This window comes from Littorina saxatilis, linkage group LG2, assembly GCF_037325665.1.
Source record: "Littorina saxatilis isolate snail1 linkage group LG2, US_GU_Lsax_2.0, whole genome shotgun sequence".
In the NCBI taxonomy this organism is placed as follows: domain Eukaryota; kingdom Metazoa; phylum Mollusca; class Gastropoda; order Littorinimorpha; family Littorinidae; genus Littorina; species Littorina saxatilis.
In genome coordinates, this window is record NC_090246.1 from 93,412,390 (window position 1) to 93,438,991 (window position 26,602).

At 39.3% G+C, this 26,602-nt stretch overlaps 1 protein-coding gene and 1 non-coding gene across 2 annotated transcripts; both read right to left on the minus strand.

Annotated features, from left to right (window-relative positions):
- Nucleotides 1-7,773: 7,773 nt before the first annotated feature.
- On the minus strand, nucleotides 7,774-7,855 carry Trnas-cga (transfer RNA serine (anticodon CGA)). Its single transcript has one exon. It is a non-coding gene; the product is annotated as a tRNA-Ser (tRNA).
- A 2,090-nt stretch (nucleotides 7,856-9,945) lies between these two features.
- Nucleotides 9,946-24,711, minus strand: LOC138960195 (gamma-glutamyl hydrolase-like). Its single transcript, XM_070331974.1, has 9 exons — nucleotides 24,554-24,711; nucleotides 18,900-19,008; nucleotides 16,837-16,887; nucleotides 16,484-16,568; nucleotides 15,701-15,839; nucleotides 14,620-14,726; nucleotides 13,823-13,916; nucleotides 12,756-12,893; nucleotides 9,946-12,015 (listed from the first exon to the last, which is right to left on the minus strand). The coding sequence occupies exons 1-9, from the start codon at nucleotides 24,675-24,677 to the stop codon at nucleotides 11,858-11,860; spliced, it is 1,005 nt and encodes a 334-aa protein (XP_070188075.1). The 5' UTR covers nucleotides 24,678-24,711; the 3' UTR covers nucleotides 9,946-11,857.
- Nucleotides 24,712-26,602: the final 1,891 nt, after the last annotated feature.

Below are 26,602 nucleotides of genomic sequence, written 5' to 3' on the forward strand. Positions count from 1 at the left end.
GGTATTGTTTGACGGCAAAGAGACATGATTTCTTTATTGTCGGCCATATTACTTATTTTGCCAAAGGATTGATGTGCTGGGGGCCGGAATTACTTATATCTCTGAATAAGTCGTCATAGAAATCCCTGGCTCATGCATCAAAGTCACGCATGACATCGCGCGACAAACGAGACAGTACGATAATCGATCAGAAGCAATACCCAACTGTGTCTTGGCCACAAAAAAACATGACCCTTGGCCCCTAAGCGGTAAATCACAAAGATCTATTGTTTTATTGTGCATTTTCTTCCCCATTCTTTGCTATTTTAGTACCTGGTCGGTAACATCATTCAGGTTTGAGAATTATATTCAAACTAGTCTTTAAAAAAAAATGCAATTACTACAGCATCGCCAATAGAATAACAGAAACTTATATGTGCAAAAAGGAAAGATGCAGAAGGACCAGACTTGAAAGAGAAGAGTATAACGTCTTAAGGGAATCAAGGAAATCAAACCGTTACTGTAGGACATGAGTATTTTACAGGTAAGAGAATTCACAATGAAGACACAGTTCAGCCAATAACAAACATCTTGTGAAGTGAAGTTGAGCCCCTCTCCAACACACGCCCTCCCCCCTCCACATAACCTACCCCCCCCTTCCATCCCAAACTGCTCTCGACCCCCACCCCCTACCCCAACTGCTCTCACCCCCCACTCCCTTCCCACTCCCTTCATCCTCTGCTTCCCAGTACGTACCACTGCAAACAACCATATGCAGTCAACTCCCCCCAACATCATTTTTCGCGAAGGTTTTTTTTCCACCCTTTCCTGCCTAATCTGTTAACTCCTTATTCGATTATTACCAAGATACAATCAAAAGGTAGATCTCATGACAAGCGATGTGTCAGGTGTCATCTTCAAGAGTGCGTTTTCCCATCGGCAAGCATTCTTTTCTCTCCATGACTAAACCTTTTTGCTCGCTCTTCCCTCCCTCCACACTTCAAAGCCACGGGTGAGATCCACGCAGTGACAGTGGGAATGACAAATTACTATATTGTTACGTCTCAATATCTGGGTTTGTCCCTCTGTTCTCGAGAAGCACAATCGTTGCTTTCGGTATAGATAAGTATCGAGAGAGGAGGTGGAAGGAGGAGGGCTAAAAGGGGTATGGGGGGGGGGGGGGGGGGTAGGTTAGAGGGGTTGGGAGGAGTTGGTTGTCGTCTATGTAGACATGTACACGTTGCTGAGATGGGGGCAGGGGAGAAAATTAGAGAGGTGGGCTTGTGGCGGTACAGCTTCTTTTTTTCTTTCTTTCTTTCTTTTACTTATAAATTTAATGTTTTTTATCATACATTACTAGTTTCGTTTGGTTGGTGGGTTGATTGAATGGTTGGTTGCTTGGGCGATCTTTCTTTCTTTCTTTCTTTCTTTCTTTTACTGAACATAATTATGGCATTATTACACTAAATAAATCGCTCATCACGTACCTGTTCATCCCTCTCTTCCGCCTCCTCACTGTGTCCCCACCCCCCCCACCCCCCACCAACCACCACCCCCATAAATTCCAAAAAGGTGTTGTGCATGCTTTCTTAAAAAAAACCACAAACAGCCGTTCATTGAAACAGTACAAAAAGAATCATCAAGGCCTTGATATTCACTGCGTATGATCTTTTTACATGTAGTCAAGTTTTTTTCTTATGTCTATGTCAAGAGAAATTGTCTTACGACGTGGACATCATAAATAAAGCAATGGATCACTGTCATACACCTGCCAATGATTCATTCATGATTTCCCAAAAAAATTTCATATTGACAGGCGGGGAGGGGGGAGGGAGGGGGTGGAGAAAGGGGGAATAAAACTGCACAAAGGGCAATACGTACGAGGTAAAAGAGGAATACAAAGAAATTGTCATTCCAATGGAATGTGGAAAGAACAACGAAATAAGTCTTTCCCGCTGTAAACAAATCTTGCTCAGTCCAGAACGTCATTTCATCACTTCAAAGAACACGCTGGGAGTGTGACGGTGGGACGAAGGACGGTGAACGAAAGTCGTCTATCAACCCCTTATAAACATTGTGTTAGCGCGGGTTCCGTGAGAAAAATAGTACTGTACGTACATTCCTCAGCTATGACCAATGCAATTCCGCATGAGATAATTGACGATGGTAATAAAAATAATGTTCATCATTTTCACGAGTTTTCATTCACAAACACCTGGGAAATAAATCTCATGTTCCCCATGCAATAACTCGAGGTGGTGAATGGGTTTGAGCTTTCAGGTGAAACGTGGATTGTCAAAGTAAAAGCCAATCAGGCTGATTGTTTGATGTGTGGAACCATCGCGGCTTTGGATTTGTGTTTCCGAGGACAACGATTGTAAGCATTCACTCTCAAAGACCCAATCAATGTTGATAATTACCGCGGCAACTCATGGTCAATTTGCAACTTATCTCTGTAATCGCAAAATCCAGAACAAAAAGTCATAAACACTTAAAAGAAAAGAAATATGCTCAACACTTACTGAACTCACAGGTATGATCGCAGCTCTGTACATTTTCAGACTGGAAGAAAAGCGTCAACAAGCTACGTTTGACGTCACATACAAGTTTGACGTGTTATCTCGTGCTACTGTGACGATGCTTTGTGGCCCGGAGTTGGATTCTAAAAATTCGTCTCCCTGTGGGTTATTGTGCATTTTGTTGCACAACCAAAATGATGACAAAAACTATGTTTGGTGGCTTGTTGTCAGACCAGCATTTTGTTGTTGGTCCTCGGGGAGCATATCGCCTTTTGTCTCATATTTATCAACCGCGGCCTTCGGCCTTTGTCAATAAAGATGAAACAAAAGACGATATGGTCCCCTTGGACCAACAAAAAAGCTGGTCTGTCAACATGACACAACAGTATCAAAGTTAAACACTGACACGCATGCATGCACAGTAATTGCGCCAGGTGTTTTCTAAACTGGCATAAGCCACAAAGCACGAGTTCCGAGGAATATATCGAAGAAAACCCGATCAGTTGGTTACGGGAACCTGTCAAACTATAATGTGTACAGTGGAACAACCCAAACTAAGTGAAGTTGTACTGTGCACTGGAGAGATCGAGGCTTTAACTCAGGATAATATTAAAAGGGCCTTTCCACTGTAATGACAAATCAACAGTTTTATTTTTATGCTCAAACTTCAAGTTGTCAAATGTAATGAACGTCGATTAAACTGACCGGTTGACGAACTCATTTCGGGTATTTTCTCAAAAAAATCGGCAAGATACCGGAATATTCCGGTTATTGCAAATACTGTATGTAGTACAGTATTTGTATTAATTATGCAGTACTATTTCTGTTTTCTTTTATTTTCATTCATAGTGAGAAGCATTATATTAACCCCCCAACTTTCGCAACGATCCTGCTCCAACAAATTGTTCTTTCTTTTTGGCACATTCATTTTTTTTTTCAAATTTTATTTGTTCTTTTTTTTTCTCTCCCTTTTTTTTTTTTATTTCTTTTTTCTCTCCTCCTATTTTTTCAAATAGTTTGTTTTGTTCTTTCATTCTTTCTTCCTTTCTTTCTTACTTCTTCCTTACTGTCAACTTCAAACTGAAGGATCTGTTTTTATTTTCTTTGGGTTTTTAGGTATTTATACGAAATCTTAATCCTTTTCAGGCGTTCGTATTTTTGTCCGGCTAGTGACAGTAAGTATTCAAGATAGCAAATAGAAAATAATAAAATAAAAATGCGAAATGTACAACTTGCCAGAAAACAAGTGACCTAAATGAAAACCCAATAAAAAGGAGTGACAATAAATATATTTGAAAAATAGATAAGTTGCCTATAGATATACACTATTAAGCAATTAAACACAGACCGACAAAACGTCGGAAAAAAGAAGACAAATTCAACCACTGAATCTTTGTAGACTGACCCACTCAACAAAAACAAATACATGTTTTGAATGAATGAATGAACTCTGTGATAACGACAACAACAACAACATCAACAACAACACACAAAAATAACCTCAACTCTTATGAACATCATAACTTTCTTACTGTATGAACCACCGTCAAACCTGACCATACGACCACCTCTCGAAAGCGACCTCTTGCCCACAACGACCGATCGGAAGGATCCCAGATGAATTTTTCTTCCAGATATTCACCTGTCCATAGCGACCACCTGTCTATTGCGACCGCTTTGTTCTCGCTTTTTTCACGTGCACAGTGAAAAGAGTATGGATTTTAGCCACTTGAAGGGCGGGGATGTAGCTCGGTCGGTAGCGCGCTGGATTTGTATCCAGTTGGCCGCTGTCAGCGTGAGTTCTTCCCCACGCCGGTTCGGCGAGAGATTTATTTCTCAGAGTCAACTTTGTGTGTAGACTCTTCTCGGTGTCCGAACACCCCCGTGTGTACACGCAAGCACAAGACCAAGTGCGCACGAAAAAGATCATGTAATCCAGGGCCGGACTACCGGGGGGGTTATGGGGGTTGCGCAACCCCCCCCCTCCCCCCCTAGCCTAAACATGTACCTCACTTATTTAAAACATTTGTTATTCAGTATTGTTTATTTTATGCCGTTTCATGCAAGGAGCGACCATTTTCCTATCTCAGAATATGACCTACCCATCAGCTTCAGGGGGCTTCGCCCCCTGACCCCCAGGACCACCACTGGCAACCCCCTCCCTCCTCTTTGCCTAGTCCGGCCCTGTAATCCATGTCAGAGTTCGGTGGGTTATAGAAGCACGAAAATACCCAGCATGCTTCCTCCGAAAGCGGCGTATGGCTGCCTAAATGGCGGGGTAAAAACAGTCATAGGCTACACGTAAAAGCCATGGGAGTTTCAGCCCATGAACGAACAAACAAACAAAAAAGCCACTTGAAGATTAATAATTTAACCACTTGAAGGTGTTTAGAAATTGACCATTTCTTGTTATACTGTAGAACGTGTTTTTTCAAATAAAGACGCCTAACATAACCTAACACAAACCTTCACTTCGAAGTAATAAATAGAACTACTGACCTAGAACCCCCATGCTCTTTTTACATTTAGTCAAGTTTTGACTAAATGTTTTAACATAGAGGGGGAATCGAGACGAGGGTCGTGGTGTGTGTGTGTGTGTGTGTGTGTGTGTGTGTGTGTGTGTGTGTCTGTCTGTCTGTCTGTCTGTCTGTCTGTGCGTGTGTGTGTGTAGAGCGATTCAGACCAAACTACTGGACCGATCTTTATGAAATTTTACATGAGAGTTCCTGGGAATGATATCCTCGGATATTTTTTTTCTTTTTTCGATAAATACCTTTGATGACGTCATATCCGGCTTTTTGTAAAAGTTGAGGCGGCACTGTCACACCCTCATTTTTATATCAAATTGATTGACATTTTGGTCAAGCAATCTAAGACGAAGGTCGGACATCGGTATTGCATTTCAGCATGGTGGCTTAAAAATTAATTAATGACTTTTGTCATTAAAAATCTAACAATTGTAAAAAAATTGTAAAAAAATTTAAAAACGATCCAAATTTACGTTCATCTTATTCTTCATCGTTTTCTGATTCCAAAAACATATAAATATGTTATATTCGGATTAAAAACAAGCTCTGAAAATTAAAAATATAAAAATTATGATCAAAATTAATTTTTCGAAATCAATTTAAAAACACTTTCATCTTATTCCTTGTCGGTTCCCGATTCCAAAAACATATAGATATGATATGTTTGGATTAAAAACACGCTCAGAAAGTTAAAACGAAGAGAGGTACAGAAAAGCGTGCTATCCTTCTCAGCGCAACTACTACCCCGCTCTTCTTGTCAATTTCACTGCCTTTGCCACGAGCGGTGGACTGACGATGTTACGAGTATACGGTCTTGCTGAAAAATTGCATTGCGTTCAGTTTCATTCTGTGAGTTCGACAGCTTGACTAAATGTTGTATTTTCGCCTTACGCGACTTGTTGTTTCTTTCTTTTCTTTTGATGCGTGTTCTTGGGCGAGAGAAGGAGAGAGGGATGAGAGATAGATGGGGGCAGAGACAGAGACAGAAACAGATAGAAAACTGAACGGAACTGAACTGACAGAGAGAAAGAGAAAGGGAAAGGGGGTTGTTTTTCCTTTGCCGGCGGTGGAAGAGAGGACATTGTTGAGGAGAAAATCAGAGGAGCCTGGGGATGGTAGCGGGGGCGTGGGGGAGGGGGAGGGGGAGACAGCAGGGGGGGGGGGGGGGAGAGGAGGGGCAGAGGAGCTTTACTGAAACAAGCAAAATCATGACGATAACGGTCGAATGTCATTTTCGCGAGTCGATTTGAAGAACGCTTTGGCGCATTCACTGTCTGACGCGGCATTTCTCTCTCTTGTTTTTTTTTCTTCTTAAGTGTTATTTCTTTTTTCATTTTTTTCAGTTTGATGCTTTTAAGTAGGCGGGAACACAACCGGAACAACCGCTAAAAGACGCGTCGTTCGTTCCATTGTCAAAAACGCCACACCCTGGGAGATTTGTTGAAATATTTTTGTCGTCGCTTTGTCTCTTGAGGCTGCTCTAATCTCATCAGCGCGGGCGAAAAAGCTGTCAAAAATCTACAAAGACCGTAAAAGTGGCCCGGAAATTTTCTGTGTTTTTTTTGTAAGCCTGTTCTCGTTCTTTCTTTTTCTTCTTTTTCTCTTTCTGTGATGTTTTATTTTATTTATTTTTTATTTTATTTTTTCTCTCTCTCTCTTTTTGTATTCCTTCTCCTTATCATTATTCTTATGTGTATGGTGTTGTTATTGGGTGCTTTTTTTTTTATTGTGTCTGTGTTTTGTTTTGTTTTTTTCTTCATTCGTTGACTCTTAGCATCTGCGTGGGTCAAAGGCAAAACCTTTTGTCCAAAGAGCAGCTATGGCCATTCAAAGTTTCAAAAGTACCCGAGCGGCAAGAACAGTCAACGGTAACATTGAAAATAATGACCGGGCCGGATTTTAACATTGCTTTTTGATATATTTTAATTGAACCAACAAATATATCTGTTTTTTGATTAACAAAACTCGTTGATGAAGGACATCTTAACGCCAACAATGCATTGAGAATCTGTTGTTCTGAGACTACGAAGTAAGCCCTTTCTCCAATATCTTGGACATGTGCTACAGTAGTTCCATGATTTACTCTGAATACCAACAGAAATTTACGAATACAGACAGACATACAGAGGCATAGAGATATAAGTGGCTTTATGTTGTGTGTTGTTTCATGTGTTGTTGTTGGGGTTTTCCAGCATGTCGTAAGAGGCGACTAACGGATTCTGTTTCTCTTTTTACCCTTGTTAAGTGTTTCTTGTATAGAATATAGTCAATTTTTGTAAAGATTTTAGTCAAGCAGTATGTAAGAAATGTTAAGTCCTTTGTACTGGAAACTTGCATTCTCCCAGTAAGGTAATACATTGTACTACGTTGCAAGCCCCTGGAGCAAATTTTTTATTAGTGCTTTTGTGAACAAGAAACCATTGACAAGTGGCTCTATCCCATCTCCCCCCTTTCCCCGTCGCGATATAACCTTCGTGGTTGAAAACGACGTTAAACACCAAATAAAGAAAAGAAAGTTGGGGTTTTGTTTTTTTCTACGAAACGGGTACTTAAAAGTAATGACACATAACCATCATCAAAAAAACTTTCTATAAGCGTCACAAACGGTTCAACAAAAAGAAAACTCAGATACAGATTAATACCCAGAAGTTAATGAAGTAAATTACTCAACAACAATAAAACCGTTTCAAAAAAATAAAAGGAAGAATCGGAGGAGCGGTAGCGATATGAAAAGCAGAAAAAAAATTCGTCGCCGACAGGATTCGAACCTGTGCGGGGAGACCCCAATGGATTTCGAGTCCATCGCCTTAACCACTCGGCCACGACGACAACTGAAATGGACGGTTGATCTTTATGTATTTGATGCTAAAGCACGGATAACTGGTCATAGTATGAACTACAGAACAATGAAAGCAAGCTAATGGAAGTTTTCCATCGGCATTTAATCAAATTAAACTAAATTTATTATTCAACTACTCAATTACTAAAGTGCTATGTTGTTTCAAAACCTGTAAAGTTCAAAGGGAAATAACCTTTATCTGTTGTTTTAATTCTGATCAGGAGTTGCTTCCCCTGGTTCACACTGGCGCCAGATCGCACATCTCTGTGGATCGCACCAAGTCGTACAACGGGAATATTCAGCTCCCACTGATTAAAAAGCCAGCGAACGAGAGAGAGAGAGAGAGAGAGAGAGAGAAATGGGAGTGTCGTCGTGTCGGTGTCTCAGTGTGTGCCGCTTATTAGTGTCTTCTTCTTCTTCGGCGTTCCAGGATTTTTGGCCTCAGGTCAGACATCTTGAACACGCGGCCAGTACTGTAACTGACCTTGATACGGATCGATCCAAGGGGGGCAATCTCAGTCATCTCAAAGAGGGAAATCCAAACGCAATCCACTTTGTTCGATATTATGGGCTTGGACGATAGAGAAAAATAAGAAAAGCAAAAGCTGGAGTAAACCTGGACGAAATTGCTATCAAGAACGCAGAATTGATTTTTTCTGAGTTTTTTTTGTTGCCGTAAGCGCCATGTTTATCGGAGCAGGAAACTCTTCCAGAGTGAGGCCCCTTTGTTGATGCATGTCAACATCAGATGTGCGAGACGCGAAATTGTGCCGCAAATTCATGGCGCTTACGGCAAAAAAAAACTCAGAAAAAATCAATTCTGCGTTCTTGATAGCAATTTCGTCCAGGTTTACTCCAGCTTTTGCTTTTCTTATTTTTCTCTATCGTCCAAGCCCATAAAATCGAACAAAGCGGATTGCGTTTGGATTTCCCTCTTTGAGATGACTGAGATTGCCCCCCTTGGATCGATCCGTATCAAGGTCAGTTACAGTACTGGCCTTGTGTTCAAGATGCCGGTCAGACCACAGGCGGAAGGTATCGAGTCTTTCTGTGATAGTAGTAGTCCAGTGGACGATACCTTCCGCCTGTGGTCAGACTTCAAGTTTTGTAGCTTGAATAAAGCTGGTGGTCAGGATCAGGGAGTCTTTGGAGTTTGGTGCCCCAGAGTTGCTCCTGCAGTGTGGCACCTTGGGGCCAGTGATCTGTTCTGGCTTCCTGGTGGAGCGGGCAGGTCTGCAGGATGTGCTCCGGGGTCTGTGGGCCTATTTCAGTACCTGTGTCTTACTATTGCTAATCGCCTAATGGGGTCTATGTCGACCAAAAGAGTGGGATTCCCTGTTGGTGGAGTTCCTGTAGATGGATTTCCTGTATACAGGGAATACCACAGGGTGTAGTTCCCGTAGCGTTTGGATGATATCGCTGAAAGTCACGTCATGCTTAGCGACATCAGTAGAATTTGATGTTTATGATAGTTGTTGGTCCAGCCATAGTCCAGTGAACAATACCTTCCTGTGGTTGAGCTAGGCACGGTCAGAACATTATACAGGGGTGGGACTCTCTTGTGATGAAAAACGAGGAAATCCCTTTTTTTATGGGGGTTCGGGGGCATGCTCCCCCGATTTTTTTTTAAATGGTACATTAAAATCTGGTGCGTTCTGAGACTAAAATTCAATTCGTTTTTATCGGGTAAAAAAGACATTCTCCACACTCCCCACTTACGTAATGAACCATGTATCTATAATCCAATACTGGCAATAGTATGATCCAAGTGCTGCCCCAATGCATTGAAGCTCAAAATTACTATTAGTTATCAGGAGTTTTCAGTCAGCACAATTTAACTCTCAAGCCTCCAGTATTCTGTTCCATCTTCACTTCTCTCCATAGCATTCAGTCAACAAGTTATAGATACTGTGATGAAATGGGACGTGGAAAAATAGATTACTCCAGCGGAATTCGTAAGTTGTGTCCGCGGTCCGCGGAAAAGTCCCACCCCTGATTATAAGAGGGGTATCACTGTGATTTGTTCCTTCCTGATGTCATTGTGTACAGAGTTACACCCTCATAAACACAAATCTTCACAATAGTTTTTTGACTTTTTATTTTAGATCAGTCAGTGAGAATCAAACTTGTAAACACGCATAATCCACAAACATAAAAGTGAGTTAAAAACGAGACAATTAAATTTTAACATGTGAAGGCACAAAAACATACTGGGTTTTTAACAAAATTCATTTACAGGCTTGCAGCAATTCCATTTTCTAATTGCCAACTAGCACAATACACCACCTAGAGAGCTCTTCAGCGGCAGAGTTCGCCTTGCAATGGGCAACTCACTTATGGCTTTACTGATCTGGCTCAGTCACACGTTACCATGTTTTTGCATTGAAACACATAAAAGTAAAAATAAAAGCACTTTTTAATATCCTTTTCTAAATTACATCATTTATTTTTCTGTATAGCAAAATAATGTTTGCAGTATGTGGATCAATTGTTCACAACTAAATACCTTAATGAATTAATGTAACCGAGTGCACGAAGTACAACAATCACCTTTGGCTTTGGAGGCAATTTAAAGCCAGTCAGTTTGACTAGGGTTGAGATTTTAGAGATTAGCTTTGGCAGGGAGACAACTCCGGCAATGCAGAGAACTGCCCATGATAAGGGGGACTAAGTAAATATCATTGCAAAAATAAAAAATGCTCATAAAACATGTTGGTTTCCCCTGCAGCTTTACGCAAGTTCTATGAAAAATGTGAAAGCCAGATACTGACTTTCCCTCTGATTCAAATTGTTTCTTTGTGTATTTTTTTCCTTTTCTGTCTGCAAAAGAGATGCTGAAAGGATAGAAGAGGGAAAATTATAAGAAGATTGCAATAATAAGTAATTAAAATATTGTATCAAAAAACAATACATGTACGCTTTTTTCATGCACTGACTCAAAAAGATGGTTGGCAAGAAATTCTTTAAAGCACAATCTGCGAGATGAGATCAGAAGCGCTATAGCTGCCTTGGTCCATTTACATTGCAGCTTTACTTTTGCATATATTTCACTAACTAAGCTGTTGGCATTGGTACCGAATAGCAGACGAACAATTATGAAAAAATGAGTAACTCTTCTGACAGAACATTTGACCAGTAATACAGAAATGTACACACACACATACACAAAGCGCACATTTGCATTTCACAATCATGATAAAAAGTGCAGGAAAGTGGGATTTAAAGTTTGGGGCACTTTGCATATCAAATGAGCATGTAATCTCTAGAAAAAAATATAAATCGTAAAAATATTGTAATTAATATTACCAGCAGATCATGTTTTGGCAAATTTTGCCATTGTTTTCCAATGTATGGAAAAAAGACTGACAAGGCAGTCATCAAGAAGTGTAAAACAAAATGTACAAACAAATCAATTCTATTCACACATGAAAGAAACTTCTTCACAAGGGAAAATACAATCAAATTCCAAATTTTACAGTTCAACCTTTACAATGTTATGCTTTGACTTTCATATTTATATGTCACGGGTGGCGGGGAGCATCCAGGTATCAAACGCAAGCTTGGAATGTGCTTCTGTATTTATCCGTAGGTTGAAACATCTGATTAAAAGTCACAGACTTATGACTTGTAAGACTTTCCAGATTGAAATAGATGTTTTCCGGAAATAACACTGTCAGGGTTTTCAAGCGTTGTAGAAGAGTTGCACCCGCTTTTCAAGTACAAACAGAATGAATGAAAAAGGCACCATAATCTAACAAACACATCAGAGTCAGTTATTTGATGCAATTGTGGTTTTCACTGGTTGACCACTTGTTTCCTGTTTGTACGCGAAAAGTAAGGCGCAGTTCTTCCACAACGCTTGCAAATCTTGACAGAATTTTTTCAAAACATCGTCTATTCCTGAGATATATTTGAATTTAATGTACTTCAAATTAAAAAATAGGCAAAATTTAAACATTTTCAACAATGTTCAGGATTTCACAGGTCGGTCTTTACATATGAAAATGATTATTAGCCACTGCCGATCGAGTGAAGTTTAAGAAGTACGTTTCATAGAAAGTGCCATCAGTGGAGTACACAGGATCATAGTTGTCAATAAGAGCAGCAGACTCTTCTTCTACTGACGGGAAGTGGTGTGAGCTCAAGCGCGCTGAAACAAATGTTTTGCAATTATACAATACTAGCATATTAAGCTCAACATATGTCAGTACAGTATAAACCCCCCCCCCCCTTTTTTTTAAGACCGCCGTTTTTAAGACTTCCCGCTATTTCCCCATGTGTTCTTATATTCCTTTCTCTTTGTAAAACTTGCCTCCATTTAAAGAGCCCTGACTCTTTTAAGACGCCATTTTATCAGATTTCCCCATGTCTTCAGTGGAGGGGAGGGGGGTTGGTGGGGGGGCTGTAATACTAACACAAATTTTAGTATAATATAAGTTGTTATGCTTATTCTAACGTGCTTTCATCTGGCCTGTATGTCTCTGTACCTCAGTACAACAATTCAATTACATCCATTAAACAAACTTGAAAAGGTAATGCTCCACAAAGCCTCCACTTAACTCATTGTCTCCCAGGTACGGATATATCCGTACCCACTCATATGGCTCTATCTGACCAGGTACGCATATATCCGCTCAGACTGTTAGCTGCAGTCGCTTCCTGTAACGTCGATCTAACGCCTGCATTCCAGCGTGTTGATACACAGTTACTACACAGTTACTAGAATTCTGAGTGACCTGCCGCAGCACAGCTGGTCTCAGCTAATAAAAAACTTGGTCAACACAGGTGGGGTAGAAAGTATTAAACAAAAACATTTACGTGAGCATGCACACACACACGCACACACACACACACACACACACACACACACACACTAGCACCCTCACATACCTTGGCCAACAAAGAAGTTGGCAAAGTACTGAGCGACTCTGATAGCATGTTCGCTGTGGTTGATCACATAGTGCGGGTTCCAGTTGAAGGCGTTCTTTTCCGGGTGCCACTGAGTGCCATAAATAGGATACTTGAATGCTAAAGACAGAAGATTCACACCTGTTCAATACAGTGGTACCTGCGGCGTAAGATAACGCCTCCAAATAAAGGACACATTCTTGTGTCCATCTGCCTATAAACCTGACTAAAACATACCTGTCATGAAAGATTACCTGTTATGTAGGGACACTTTTGGCTGGTTCCAACACCCCCCGCGGGTTAGGGGGAAGAATTTACCCGATGCTCCCAGCATGTCGTAAGAGGCGACTAACGGATTCTGTTTCCCCCCCCGCGCGTAAGGGGGAAGAATTTACCCAATGCTCCCCAGCATGTCGTAAGAGGCGACTAACGGATTCTGTTTCTCCTTTTACCCTTGTTAAGTGTTTCTTGTATAGAATATAGTCAATTTTTGTAAAGATTTTAGTCAAGCAGTATGTAAGAAATGTTAAGTCCTTTGTACTGGAAACTTGCATTCTCCCAGTAAGGTAATAGATTGTACTACGTTGCAAGCCCCTGGAGCAAATTTTTGATTAGTGCTTTTGTGAACAAGAAACCATTGACAAGTGGCTCTATCCCATCTCCCCCCTTTCCCCGTCGCGATATAACCTTCGTGGTTGAAAACGACGTTAAACACCAAATAAAGAAAAGGCTGGTTCCAAGGTGTCCCTCTATAGTATTGCAGGCACAACTGTACTATTTATGAAGAAAGATACAGTCAATGACATCCACTTAGATGCTAAAAGACATAGTTTGAAATTAACCACACAAAAAAGCTATAGCTATGTAACATGTGAATAACTTGTATTTGCGTGCTGATAGACACAGCATGCATTGAAATAAAAGTTACCGAAAGAACATTGTACATCCTACTATTACTAAACCAAACACACACGCACACACACACACAAAACACACACACGCATTTGCACAGAAAAATCCAAGATAAAAACATTATCTCAAAAACTCACCTTCAAAAGTAGAAATGAACTTTGCTCCATTCTTTCCAACATTGGTGGACATAACGCGATAAAAGTTTTTCAGCTTGGGGTTGTTATTGAAATCCTGCCAATTAATGCAAAAAATTGCCATTAGTAAGCGTGAACCAGCCCAAACAACAAACATTTTAAATTGAAATTAAATGAATCCATAAATACATCCCTGAAAATGTTCCAACAAGCATTATTTTGTCTGATCATCACTGTTGTAACCACTCTGCCCTGGGTTCAGATCTCAATCTCCCGAAATGACTCCTCTGTGCCCGAATACCGCCATGTGCATGAATGCCCGTGAAAAAGAACCCAAGTTCACAGCGAAAGTCTCAGGGCTTGGAAACATGAATACAATTAATGCAGGAACAAGAAGAAGAATAATGGGTAGCACCGTATTGATAGGCAGCTCGCTTTCTCCAGTGAAAAGGCAACCCGAATTTCCATGAGGGTAACCTCACAGATTGATAGGCAGCTCGCTTTCTCCAGTGAAAAAGCAACCCGAATTTCCATGAGGGTAACCTCACAGGACTACAATCATGTATGTGAAATCTTATCCTTATCCTTTACTGTAACTAATATATGTCATATACATCTCTTTTTCTCTCTCTTACTCTCCAAACCAACAACACACACACACACATGTGCTCTCTCTCCCTCTCTTTTACACACATACCCACACGCACACAAACACACATACACACCACCCTACTGAGCGATCACTCCCCCACACGCACATTCAAGCACTCAGAGATATATATACAAAACAGGGAACTCACATCCACCAACACGCCATACTTGTGTTCATTCTGTGTGATAGGCTCTTTCTGCAAATACTGCACAATGTCCCCCGGTGCCTTGGAGAATAGCCGGCTCGTTTCGAATCCTGAACACATACCATAATTTTTTTTATTATAAAGTGTTTCCTATTACAGGGTGCACCCAAATGATTTTTGAGCTAAAAAGACCTTGTTCATATAAAAGGAGCTATCAAATACACATGTACGTATGTTGTGCCCAATTTTTGGTGTGATATAGGAAATTGGTGTAATTAGGAAAAATCCCAAAACAAATAGACTGCCAACAATTCAGAATAAAAATAAAACAGTTATGTTGTTAGAGCGTCTAATTATTGACAAAACAAAACGTTATGTTCACAGAGATATCGACCCAGCGGTCTTTTAACTGCACAGACAAACACTACTAAGACAACACTTATCTTGACAAAATGTTCATCGGCTTGCACAAGCGAATGAGGCAATCATTCACTTGTGTCTTCCCTGCAAGCTGCTGAACATTTTGTGTTGTTTAATTAGTGTTTGTGCACTTAATAGACCGCTTGGTCCATCTTTCTGTAAACGCAACGTTTTGTTTTGTCAATAAATAAATGCTCCAACAACATACCTTTCTTGTAATCAGGAGAAGTGAAAGTAAACAGTGCAAAAAAAACCAATCTGGTCACAAATGTATCTCAATCCATTGCATGTCTAAGATGCACTGATCACAATCAAGTTAACAAAGAAGGAGAGCTGTGGGTGGATAGGGGGGAAGGATAGGATGGATGAAGAGGGGGGGGGGGGGGGAGGAAGAGGGGGAAGGAGAGGGGAAGAGGGCATCAATGTGTAAGTGTGTAGCTAATGTGCATGCCTATGTGTTAAAAATGAAATATTTGCTTGATTAGCATGCAAAGCTGTGTACATAGATGCTGGGAGTTCTTTAAACAATCACCTGTGCAAAAGCACTGCAGCAATGCGCATGGGTTTTCAACTATGATTTCGTTCTCTTTCCTACAAATCACCCCCATCCCCCAACCCCCTCTACCCACCACTACCACAACCATCCCCAAATCAAAGATCTTACCTGGGACAAAGTCGAGTGGCAGAGTGACGTTTTCGGTGTCTGTCTCTTTGAGAATGTTCCTGCCAGCCGTGATAACGTTGAGCAGTTCAAAACCTAGGCATGTCCCCCACAGGGGAAACATGTCACCATTTTCCGCAGCCTGTTAAAGAAAGAGACAGAAAAAAGATTAATAAGAAGTAGAGAAAGTAAGATTTCGTTTATTTCTGTGCATTTGGAAGCCAAGGCAACAGTATCAAGCAAATTAAGTTTGTAGTCACCTTTTGAAGCAATTAGCACTTAGGCTTAAAAGAGTGTATTTGACAATTGGTGTTTATAGTTTTGCAGATTGGATTTGTTTTCATTTTGCAAATGGGCTTGTTTTTTTTATGTCCTACAAAGGTGCGCTTGGTAACATGGAAGGTATAGGAGACTGTGGTCATTTGCAAGCTTTCTTGTTTGCTAACTTGCTTGTTATGGGTTGGGTTTCTTTTGTTTGTTTTGTTTGTGTGGTTGGTTGGCTTGGTTTGGTTTGGTAAGGTTTGGTTTGTTTTGGTCTAGTTTAGTTAAGTTTGTTTTTGTATGTTTTTTGTTGTTGTTTGGGTTTGTTTGCTTTGGGTTCTTTTTTCTTCTTTTTGTTTTTGTTTTTTTGAGGGGGTAGCAAAAATTTTGATCACCAAGAAACCTGAGGTGTTGAGCTCTTTTTTTATATAAACAAAAAAACAAAAACTGCTAAAATTCACTGAAAAAATAGTGACTTTACAAGTTACCATGTGGACTAGGTAATCATTTCTACATAATAAGTACCTGCAGAGTGAGATTGTACATGATGCGACCAGTGCGAGCATACTGGCTTTCAGTCAAACTGGCCCCTCCTCCTGGGAACAGCAATCTGTCACATAAAAAATACACCCACAGTAAATAAACAGGAAAAATAAATAACAAAGTGACAAAGAAATGAATTAAAAGATGCAATTGAAAAAAACAGACTTTGTCGACATTACAAGCAGTCAAAAATTGCTTTTGAGGTCTCAGCCAGACTTTGCTTTGACCGAACCTCATTTACATGATATACACACGTGTGGAAAGATGGTCTATTCATCACATGGGTGGTGTCTCTCAGGTATGTAGGATAATTAAATAAATCTGAAAAGGCTCACCCATTTATCTTGGAGAAGAGGTCAGTGTAGTACTCAAGTGGCTCTCCAGCTCTGGGACAGTGATGAAAAAAATGAAATCAGCAATCAGAGCAGTGAATTCAAAAAAATATCAAGGATAACACATTTTGATAGAAGGATCAACATACAAGTCTCTGACCTCCAGGTTGAACAAGTTCAATTTCAAAACTTTCTCTTAATATTGTGGGTACGTTATTCAAAATAATAGTTGACCACTTACATGGAAGAGAAAAAAAAGATTCCAGCAAACACTTTTCCTATGCTGAGCACATTATCTCTCAGCAAAAAACCATCACAGGACACCCTGACTGACCCTTTTGACTGACATTGCTTCTGTTAGTTTTAAACAAAGCAGCCCTGTATTTTGACAGTGGTCATTATACAGTGGAACCTCCCTCCAAAAATCTGACAAAATCAGGTCTTAAAAAGGAGGGAGTCTTAAAATGGGGGTAAATTTACAGAGGTTATGAACAGGAAGGTTATGAATAGAAAGTCTAAGAATTCAGGGTCTTAAAAGGGAGGAAGTCTTAAATAGGTTTATTTTAAAAGGGGGGTTCCGCTGTAACATAAACAGGCACAGAAAAAAAGAAACAAGTCGCGTAAGGCGAAAATACAACATTTAGTCAAGCTCAGTCGAACTCACAGAATGAAACTGAACGCATTGCATTTTTTCCGCAAGACCGTACACTCGTAGCATCGTCTGTCCACCGCTCGTGGCAAAGGCAGTGAAATTAACAATCCAGAAAAGCGCGGTAGCGGTTGCGCTGAGGAGGATAGCACGCTTTTCTATATCTCTATTCTATTTAACTCTCTGAACGTGTTTTTAATCCAAATATATCATATCTATATGTTTTTGGAATCAGGAACGGACAAGGAATAAGATGAAATTGTTTTTAAATCGATTTCGGAAATTTAATTTTAATCATAATTTTTACTTTTTTAATTTTCAGAGCTTGTTTTTAATCCAAATATAACATATTTATATGTTTTTGGAATCAAAAAATGATGAAGAATACGATAAACGTAATTTTGGATCGTTTAATAAAAAAATAATTTTAATTCTTTCTTTATTTGGTGTTTAACGTCGTTTTCAACCACGAAGGTTATATCGCGACGGATAATTCTAATTACAATTTCTAGATTTTTAATGACCAAAGTCATTAATTAATTTTTAAGCCTCCAAGCTGAAATGCAATACCGAAGTCCGGCCTTCGTCGAAGATTGCTTGGCCAAAATTTCAATCAATTTTATTGAAAAATGAGGGTGTGACAGTGCCGCCTCAACATTTACAAAATGCCGGATATGACGTCATCAAAGACATTTATCCGAAAAATGAAAAAAAACCATCTGGGGATATCATACCCAGAAACTCTCATGAAAAATCTCATAAAGATCGGTCCAGTAGTTTACTCTGAATCGCTCTACACACACACACACACACACACCATGACCCTCGTCTCGATTCCCCCCTCTATGTTAAAACATTTAGTCAAAACTTGACTAAATGTAAAAATGATAAAGAGAGAGCATCTGGAATAGGTCAGCTATTCATTTACTCCATCTTGTTGACAAGAGGACCGCTGGCATCCATTCTCTAGCAAACTAACTAACTCTCTCTCTCATCTCTCTTTGATTTTGACAAACTGTAGTGACGGGCGCTGTGGCGTGGTGGTAAGACATCGGCCTCTTAATCGGAAGGTCGTGAGTTCGAATCCCGGCCATGGCTGCCTGATGGGTTAAGTGTGGAGATTTTTCCGATCTCCCAGGTCAACTAATGTGCAGACCTGCTTAGTGGCTTATCCCGCTTTGTGTGTACACGCAAGCACAAGACCAAGTGCGCACGGAAAAGATCCTGTAATCCATGTCAGAGTTCAGTGGGTTATAGAAACACGAAAATATCCTGCATGCTTCCTCCGAAAGCGGCATAATGGCGGGGTAAAAACGTTCATACACACAAAAATCCACTCGTGCAAAAACACGAGTGTACATGGGAGTTTCAGCCCACAAACGCAGAAGAAGAAGAAGACAAACTGTAGTATACACACCTAACAGCAACAACCCTGGCTCCAGCCTGCTGTAAGTATTTGACGTACGTTGCTGACACATAGGTATCCCCATACTTACTGCCTTTTGACGTCTCCTGCAAAGCAACACCTGGCAACACAGTAGTGCACTCATATTAGATTCACATGACTGTTAAGCATCAACACTTACAGTTATTTATCTCAAAACCTTCGAAACTGATCCTAAACGTACATTATGCAATTTATTGTCAAAAACTTTCCTGGCCTTCACAATCTTTTCACATAATTAATTGGCTTAAACTAAAGGACTCTTATCTTACCCTTTCAGAAAAGCAGGCTTTAGCCAGACACAATTTGAGGCAAAGGAGAAAGGAGGGTAGTATGCGGAAGGGGGAGGGGAAAAAAATAGGGAATTAGATGAAAAAAAGGACAGAAAACAAGTCACGTAAGGCGAAATAACAACATTTAGTCAAGCTGTCGAACTCACAGAATGAAACTGAACGCACTGCTTTTTTCACCAAGACCACATACTCGTAGTTTCGTCAGTCCACCGCTCGTGGCAAAGGCAGTGAAATCGACAAGCCATGCAGAATAGTGCGGTAGTGGTCGCGCTGAGCAGGATAACACGCTTTTCTGTATCTCAGAAAGAATAGACTATTCTTTTTAGATTACTGAGTTTGTTTTTAATCCAAACATACCATATCTATATGTTTTTGGAATCAGGGACCGACAAGGAATAAGATGAAATTGTTTTTAAATCGATTTCGGAAAATTAATTTTAACACTTTCGCGACGGGACACTGATAAATCAGTACCAGCGCTGACACGCCCATGGACGGGAAGCGCATTTTTCAGTACCAGCCATAGAGGGTACACGACTCGTGATTGCTTCCCGGTTTTTGAAGCTTGCAAATAAATTGAGTTGTTTCCCTTGATACACTTGGCGTCCCCTTCTGCCATTTGCAAATCCGCCTGATTTGTGTGCGTTTTTGAGGAAAAAAAATGAATCAAAGGCGAGCCTTGTCTCGGGAGGAGATTCTCCGGATGTTGGACCTAGAGGATCCCGTAGAGCATGATTCGGACGTATCGTTTTCGCCTCACGAAAGCGATACAAGCAGTGAAAGTGAGGAAGAAACAGTCCCGTTGTTGCTAGTACGAGTCGGCAAACTACACGTGGTTGGCGGTGATACTGCTAGACGAACATGTATCTCGGAATCGTGCAGGAGCTATGGGGGCGTGGCAGCACTGATAACAATGGATGGCTGGAGCCTTCAAATCCTTTTGGAATTGTTCATAGGTGTACAGTTGGTACTTTGTTGTGAAAATGTGACTTATATTCATTTGTAAATGTGTATTATTATAATATCATCTTTGTATTTATATTATTGAAATTGTTATATCTCGATGTACAGCGCTAAGAGCATAGTTAAATTTGTGAAGCGGCGCTATATAAGCTATCTTTATTATTATTATTATTATTCAATATGGATTACCTAGACATCATTTGGTGAGTGTTAGATCTACAGTTTTGTTTCATTTGAGTCAGGATGCTGTGAGTGAATGCGTGATTTGCTTGTTTTTATATTTAGTCAAGTTTTGACTAAATATTTTAACATCGAGGGGGAATCGAGACGAGGGTCGTGGTGTATGTGTGTCTGTCTGTCTGTCTGTGCGTGTGTGTGTGTGTGTGTAGAGCGATTCAGACTAAACTACTGGACCGATCTTTATGAAATTTGACATGAGAGTTCCTGGGTATGAAATCCCCGAACGTTTTTTTCATTTTTTTGATAAATGTCTTTGATGACGTCATATCCGGCTTTTCGTGAAAGTTGAGGCGGCACTGTCACGCCCTCATTTTTCAACCAAATTGGTTGAAATTTTGGTCAAGTAATCTTCGACGAAGCCCGGACTTCGGTATTGCATTTCAGCGTGGTGGCTTAAAAATTAATTAATGACTTTGGTCATTAAAAATCAGAAAATTGTAAAAAAAATTAAAAATTTATAAAACGATCCAAATTTACGTTTATCTTATTCTCCATCATTTGCTGATTCCAAAAACATATAAATATGTTATATTCGGATTAAAAACAAGCTCTGAAAATTAAATATATAAAAATTATTATCAAAATTAAATTGTCCAAATCAATTTAAAAACACTTTCATCTTATTCCTTGTCGGTTCCTGATTCCAAAAACATATAGATATGATATGTTTGGATTAAAAACACGCTCAGAAAGTTAAAACAAAGAGAGGTACAGAAAAGCGTGCTATCCTTCTTAGCGCAACTACTACCCCGCTCTTCTTGTCAATTTCACTGCCTTTGGCTGCCATGAGCGGTGGACTGACGATGCTACGAGTATACGGTCTTGCTGAAAAATGGCAGCTACTTGACTAAATATTGTATTTTCGCCTTACGCGACTTGTTTTCTTTGTACTGTCTCCTTATTTCTGTGTACAATGTTAACAATATTTCAGCTAATTCATAGGTTTTACACCTTGTTTGGTTATAACATTATTTATAATACTTTCTGTTAAAAAATAACTTTTAAAAAAAGCAGTAGAAAATAAAACACACACAAAAAAACGTTAAAAAACACAAATTATCCCCCTTTCACCCCCCTTTGCTAAAACAAATCGCGTGACAAACTTATAAATAGCACGACTGAACTGGGCATCCATTTTTGAATTAGTACACAAAATTTGGTGGTGATTGGACTTAATTCAAGCTTGCTAGACAGATTTCTTTACAGTTACTGATTTTTGGGAAGTTTCTTGGTGGCAAGCTTGGGCAGGCAGGACGTAAACGCCGTGGCAGTGCTAGTCACAATAGTGTTAATCAAAATTTTCATATTTTTAATTTTCAGAGCTTGTTTGTAATCCAAATATAACATATGTATATGTTTTTGGAATCAGAAAATGATGAAGAATAAGATGAAATTATTTTTGGATCGTTTAAAAAAAAAAAATTTTAATTACAAGTTTCCGATTTTTAATTACCAAACTCATTAATTATTTTTTAAGCCACCAAGCTGAAATTCAATACTGAAGTCCGGCCTTCGTCGAAGATTGCTTTGCCAAAATTTCAATCAATTTGATTGAAAAATGAGGGTGTGACAGTGCCGCCTCAACTTTTACAAAAAGCCGGATATGACGTCATCAAAGGTATCTATCGAAAAAATTTTAAAAAAAGTCCGGGGATATCATTCCCAGGAACTCTCATGTCAAATTTCATAAAGATCGGTCCAGTAGTTTGGTCTGAATCGCTCTACACACACACACACACGCACAGACAGACAGACAGACAGACAGACAGACAGACACACACACACACACACACACACACACACACACCACGACCCTCGTCTCGATTCCCCCTCTATGTTAAAACATTTAGTCAAAACTTGACTAAATGTAAAAAGTGAGAAATGAAGAACAGATGTGAAAGTGCTTAAACAGAAATGCAACAGAAAAAGGTAAGTTTTAAATTCCCCAATTCCTTTTCACCCCTCACCCTCCCTCCAACTCTCCTCTTAGCACTTTCTACCCCACCTATGTTGACCAAGTGGGTTTTTTTTAGCCGAGACCAGCTGTGCTGCAGCAGGTCACTCAGAATTGTAGTTACTGTATGGTAACTGTGTATCAACACGCTGGAATGCAGGCGATAGATAGACATTACAGGAAGCCACTGAAGCTAACAGTCTGAGTGGACATATACTACATGTATATCCGTACCTGGTCAGATAGAGTGTTATAAGTGGGTACGGATATATCCGTACCTGGGAGACAATGAGTTAACACATGTATATTTTTATGTACATCACTGAATTATCCACCTCAATCTACTGGCATGATAATCTACATAAGTATATTTTTACAGTAGATTATCTCCCTGGTTGATTGATAAAAACTTTTTTCAATCAGCAAACAAAAAGGTTGAGAAAAACTAGTGTGCATGTGATGCATGCATGTGTAAGCAAGCGCTCTTACAATAACATGTACATGCAGTTATAGTTGTTACCTTGCTGCACCAACTGTTACCCTTTTGTTTATATTTTAACTTGCTCACATGACCCTTTATAATCCTGTCACATGCTTATGATATGTCATAACCTTCCTGTTTCATACTGTCAGAGTAATTGTGCACAGTGTAACCTACGTAACACAGGTTCTTTTGTACCAACAAAATAATTAAAATCTCTTGAACAGTTAAACTTTGAAGAAAATACTGATTTGACCCCATGTCACACTTTACATTTTAATTGAGAGCCACTAATAGCACTTTATTCCATTAAAAAATTAGTAGTTTTAATTTGTCCCTGAATAATCTTGATAATGGAAGGTCAATCTTTCTGTCCTAAAAGGACCCTGGCATATTAAGAAATCAGGGATCACGTTTACCGGTAATTTCTGGTATTTTATTTTACCTATTGAGATTTGCCAATACCGATAAAAATTTGGGTGCTCGGTCAGACGTACTGATTGTAAATTGGTTTGACCGGGATAAAAATAAAGAGTGGAACATAAAATCCTTTATAAAGAATCCATGGTCTGGCAAAACTACATTGAGTGCAATATGCCCAATTCATTAGGCCTAAAAAAAAAATAGGTGTGGTTACGGTAACCCGACCTACCCTATTTTTAGGGGCCGATCCTATAACTTTTTATTACATTTGTCAAAACAAACACAAAAAAAAACAAAAAAAAACGAGTACAAAAAACGCAATGAAAGCGAAAGCGCCCGTGTCGCACACTCATTTCCCTGTCAAGTAGGTTTAATTTGTACACATTAGAAAAAAAAGTAAAAAAAAAAAAAAAGTGATTGCCTACCTACCTACCCTATTTTTTTTGGCTATGTTACCGTAACCACACCTATTTTTTTTTTTGGCCTTATAGAAGATTTAAGTCTAAATTTAATTAGGAAGTTATTATGATTGTTAATGGTATATGAAATTGTGTTGTATACTTACGTACTCTCTCTCTCTCTGGTTGAAAAAAAGCTTGTTGTATTGCTTATGCCACAACCCTCGAAAAATAAAATTTGATTTGATTTGATTTGATTTGATTTGATCTCTCTCTCTCTCTCTCTCTCTCTCTCTCTTTCTCTCTCTCTCTCTCTCTCTCCGATCCTCTCTCTACTTATATTCTTTGTCCATTCTATTGTCGTGTCCTGTCTCCATTATACCTTTGTTGTTTGTCAAATATGTATAGTTTATAAATATATATATACATATCATCATATGTATGCATATTTTTGGTTTGTTCCTTGTTTGTTTTGCTTTAAAATTAAAGAAATATTTGTCAAAGCCTCGTAGCAAGATATTGTAATCCCTATGATAAATTCTCCTGTTAGGGTCACCACCATAAGCTTGAGCTTGTTGTTGATCCTTAACATAAACACTGTTTAAACCAAATGCCAGCTATGATAAATATCAAACGTTTTACACTAAACATAAAACTGTAGCCAAATTCGTTCTTGGGTAGCATCGGTACTGTACATAATCATTAAAACTATACTCAGCGAAGACAGAATATGCTGTCGGAACAACTCATTTCTTCCTGGTTGATTGTCGAGCTAAACCTACCTCAGACTCAGTACCTGGCAGTATCCCGGATTCTGCAGCCATAATTATTTCTTCTCGGTCAAGCAAACATTCTGTCAGAGGAAAGATTCTTACCGACGATAGGTCGATCGTTGACAATGGAAAACTGTGGAACCTGCACTTCTGCGAAAGGGACGCTCATGCAGAGTGTGAAAAGGGAGAGGAAAACTGCGAATTTTGCGAGTACTGTTGTCTCCATGTTTCTGTCGTCTGCGGAACTGACAAAAGCGAAACAAAATAGACATAGGGAGATAACTCCCACATACAGCTTGACATTTGGGATCAGTTCTTTCCCTTGTGTGAAACAAAAGTGAAAGTACACCTTGGCTTTGGTGTACGTGTTGTGGATGGGCAGGGAAATGATATGTGTAATGTGTGTATGTGTCTGTCTCTGTCTGTCTCAGTGTGTGTGTCTGTGTCAGTCAGAGAAAGGGGGAATGTACGTTCTGGCTCACCGATTCCGACAGACCCTAAATATTAACGCAAAATAGGCTTCTGGACTAAACTTTTACTAAAATGAAACATGCGACAAAATCAGAAAAATACTGCATAAATCCATACAAAAAAAAATACAGTAAAGTAAGGTTGTTTTGAACCAATGCCGGGTCTGTCGGAATCAGTAACCCAGAACGTACATTCTCCCTTTCTCTTATACAACATTCTTAAGCTCAATACGCTCTCTCATTTACAAACTTTACTTCATGTGTTCTTTCACTGTTAGAATTATATCTGATACATGCAATGTGACTGTCTAAACGAATAGTTAACTCTTTACAAGTGATTCTATTTTTACTTTTTCTTCCCGTCCTATTTGAATCCCCTTTTTTAAAAACTGCTTTTTCAGATCTTCTATATCGAGTGGCTTGTTATATTCAGCTCGTGTTTTTGTTTGAATACTTGCTTTCTTACTTTTGTAGTCATCAAAGTCTGTTTGTATCTGTTTGAATTCTTCGTCAGAAACTTTTGAATCTTCAAGTGCTTTACTGATAGACAGTTTTAGGCTAGACAATTTTGATGATGCAAGAGTGGAAATGGATTCGTGTTTTTCAAGCTTTTTCACAATTTTTTTCATTATAGCTGATGCTATAAATGATAAACCACCAACTGCTGCTGCGACACCCCCTAGGATTAGAGAAACTGGAGTCCCTACTCCGGTAGCTAACAGAATTGTTCCCGTTACACCTGCAGCTGATGCAAGGATAGTAGAACCAGTGCTGGCATTAGAAAGGCTGTTGTAAGTTGTTGAGTACTTACGTCTAGCGCGAGAATATTTTTCTAATTCATCTTCTAGTTGTTTTTGTATATTACTAATGTGTGCCAGTCTGAATTGTTGACTTTCTGCTGCACTTTCATCAATATTAGGATAAAGCTTCACACTGCTAGTCATCTTTTTAATGCAAAATATAAAATATTTATCTTAATTCTCACTGGCCAGTGTTTCTGCTAAGCTTTGAAGCTGTTCATTGCTTAACACCTTATCTGTATAGTAGAAAGCAATCAAATCAAGATAAGTAAGATTAATACTTCTTATTTCTGTTAAATTATTTATATCTGCGTTAACAACAACATTTTGGTTTGACGTCTGTTTTTTTATTGTGTTAGAATCCTTTTGAACAGCAATAAATACTCTGACTTCTTCAACATTTAATGGTCTCCAGTTGAGATTTATTCCTCTCATTAGAACAGTGTTTGTGGTTTCTTCCCTTTTCCTGACAACTATATCAAATATCATAGTTGCATTCTGCCCTATTGGAAGCTTGGGTATAAAATCGACAATGGTGTCAGCGTCCTTTTCAACACTTTGTTTTCTGTGAATGAGATAGTTGTTCTTATGGAAAGGTTTAACTGCAACTTCTCCCCTGCTGTTAAACGCAGGAACAAGGCTAACAATTAGTGGTTTAGCATTGATTGACTTACGGAATGTGTCGTCTTTTCCAACAAGAGTGTATGGACTCACAAATTCAAACTTCATTTCCCAGTCAATCTTTTTCATAACAGGACTAAGTACCCATTTTTTATTCTGATGTTTCCACATGTAGAATGTGTCATCGACAATTGGATCAGGTACATTAACATCACGGATTTGACCTAGTTTGAGAAATCTTGGTTTCTTTTCATCGTCGA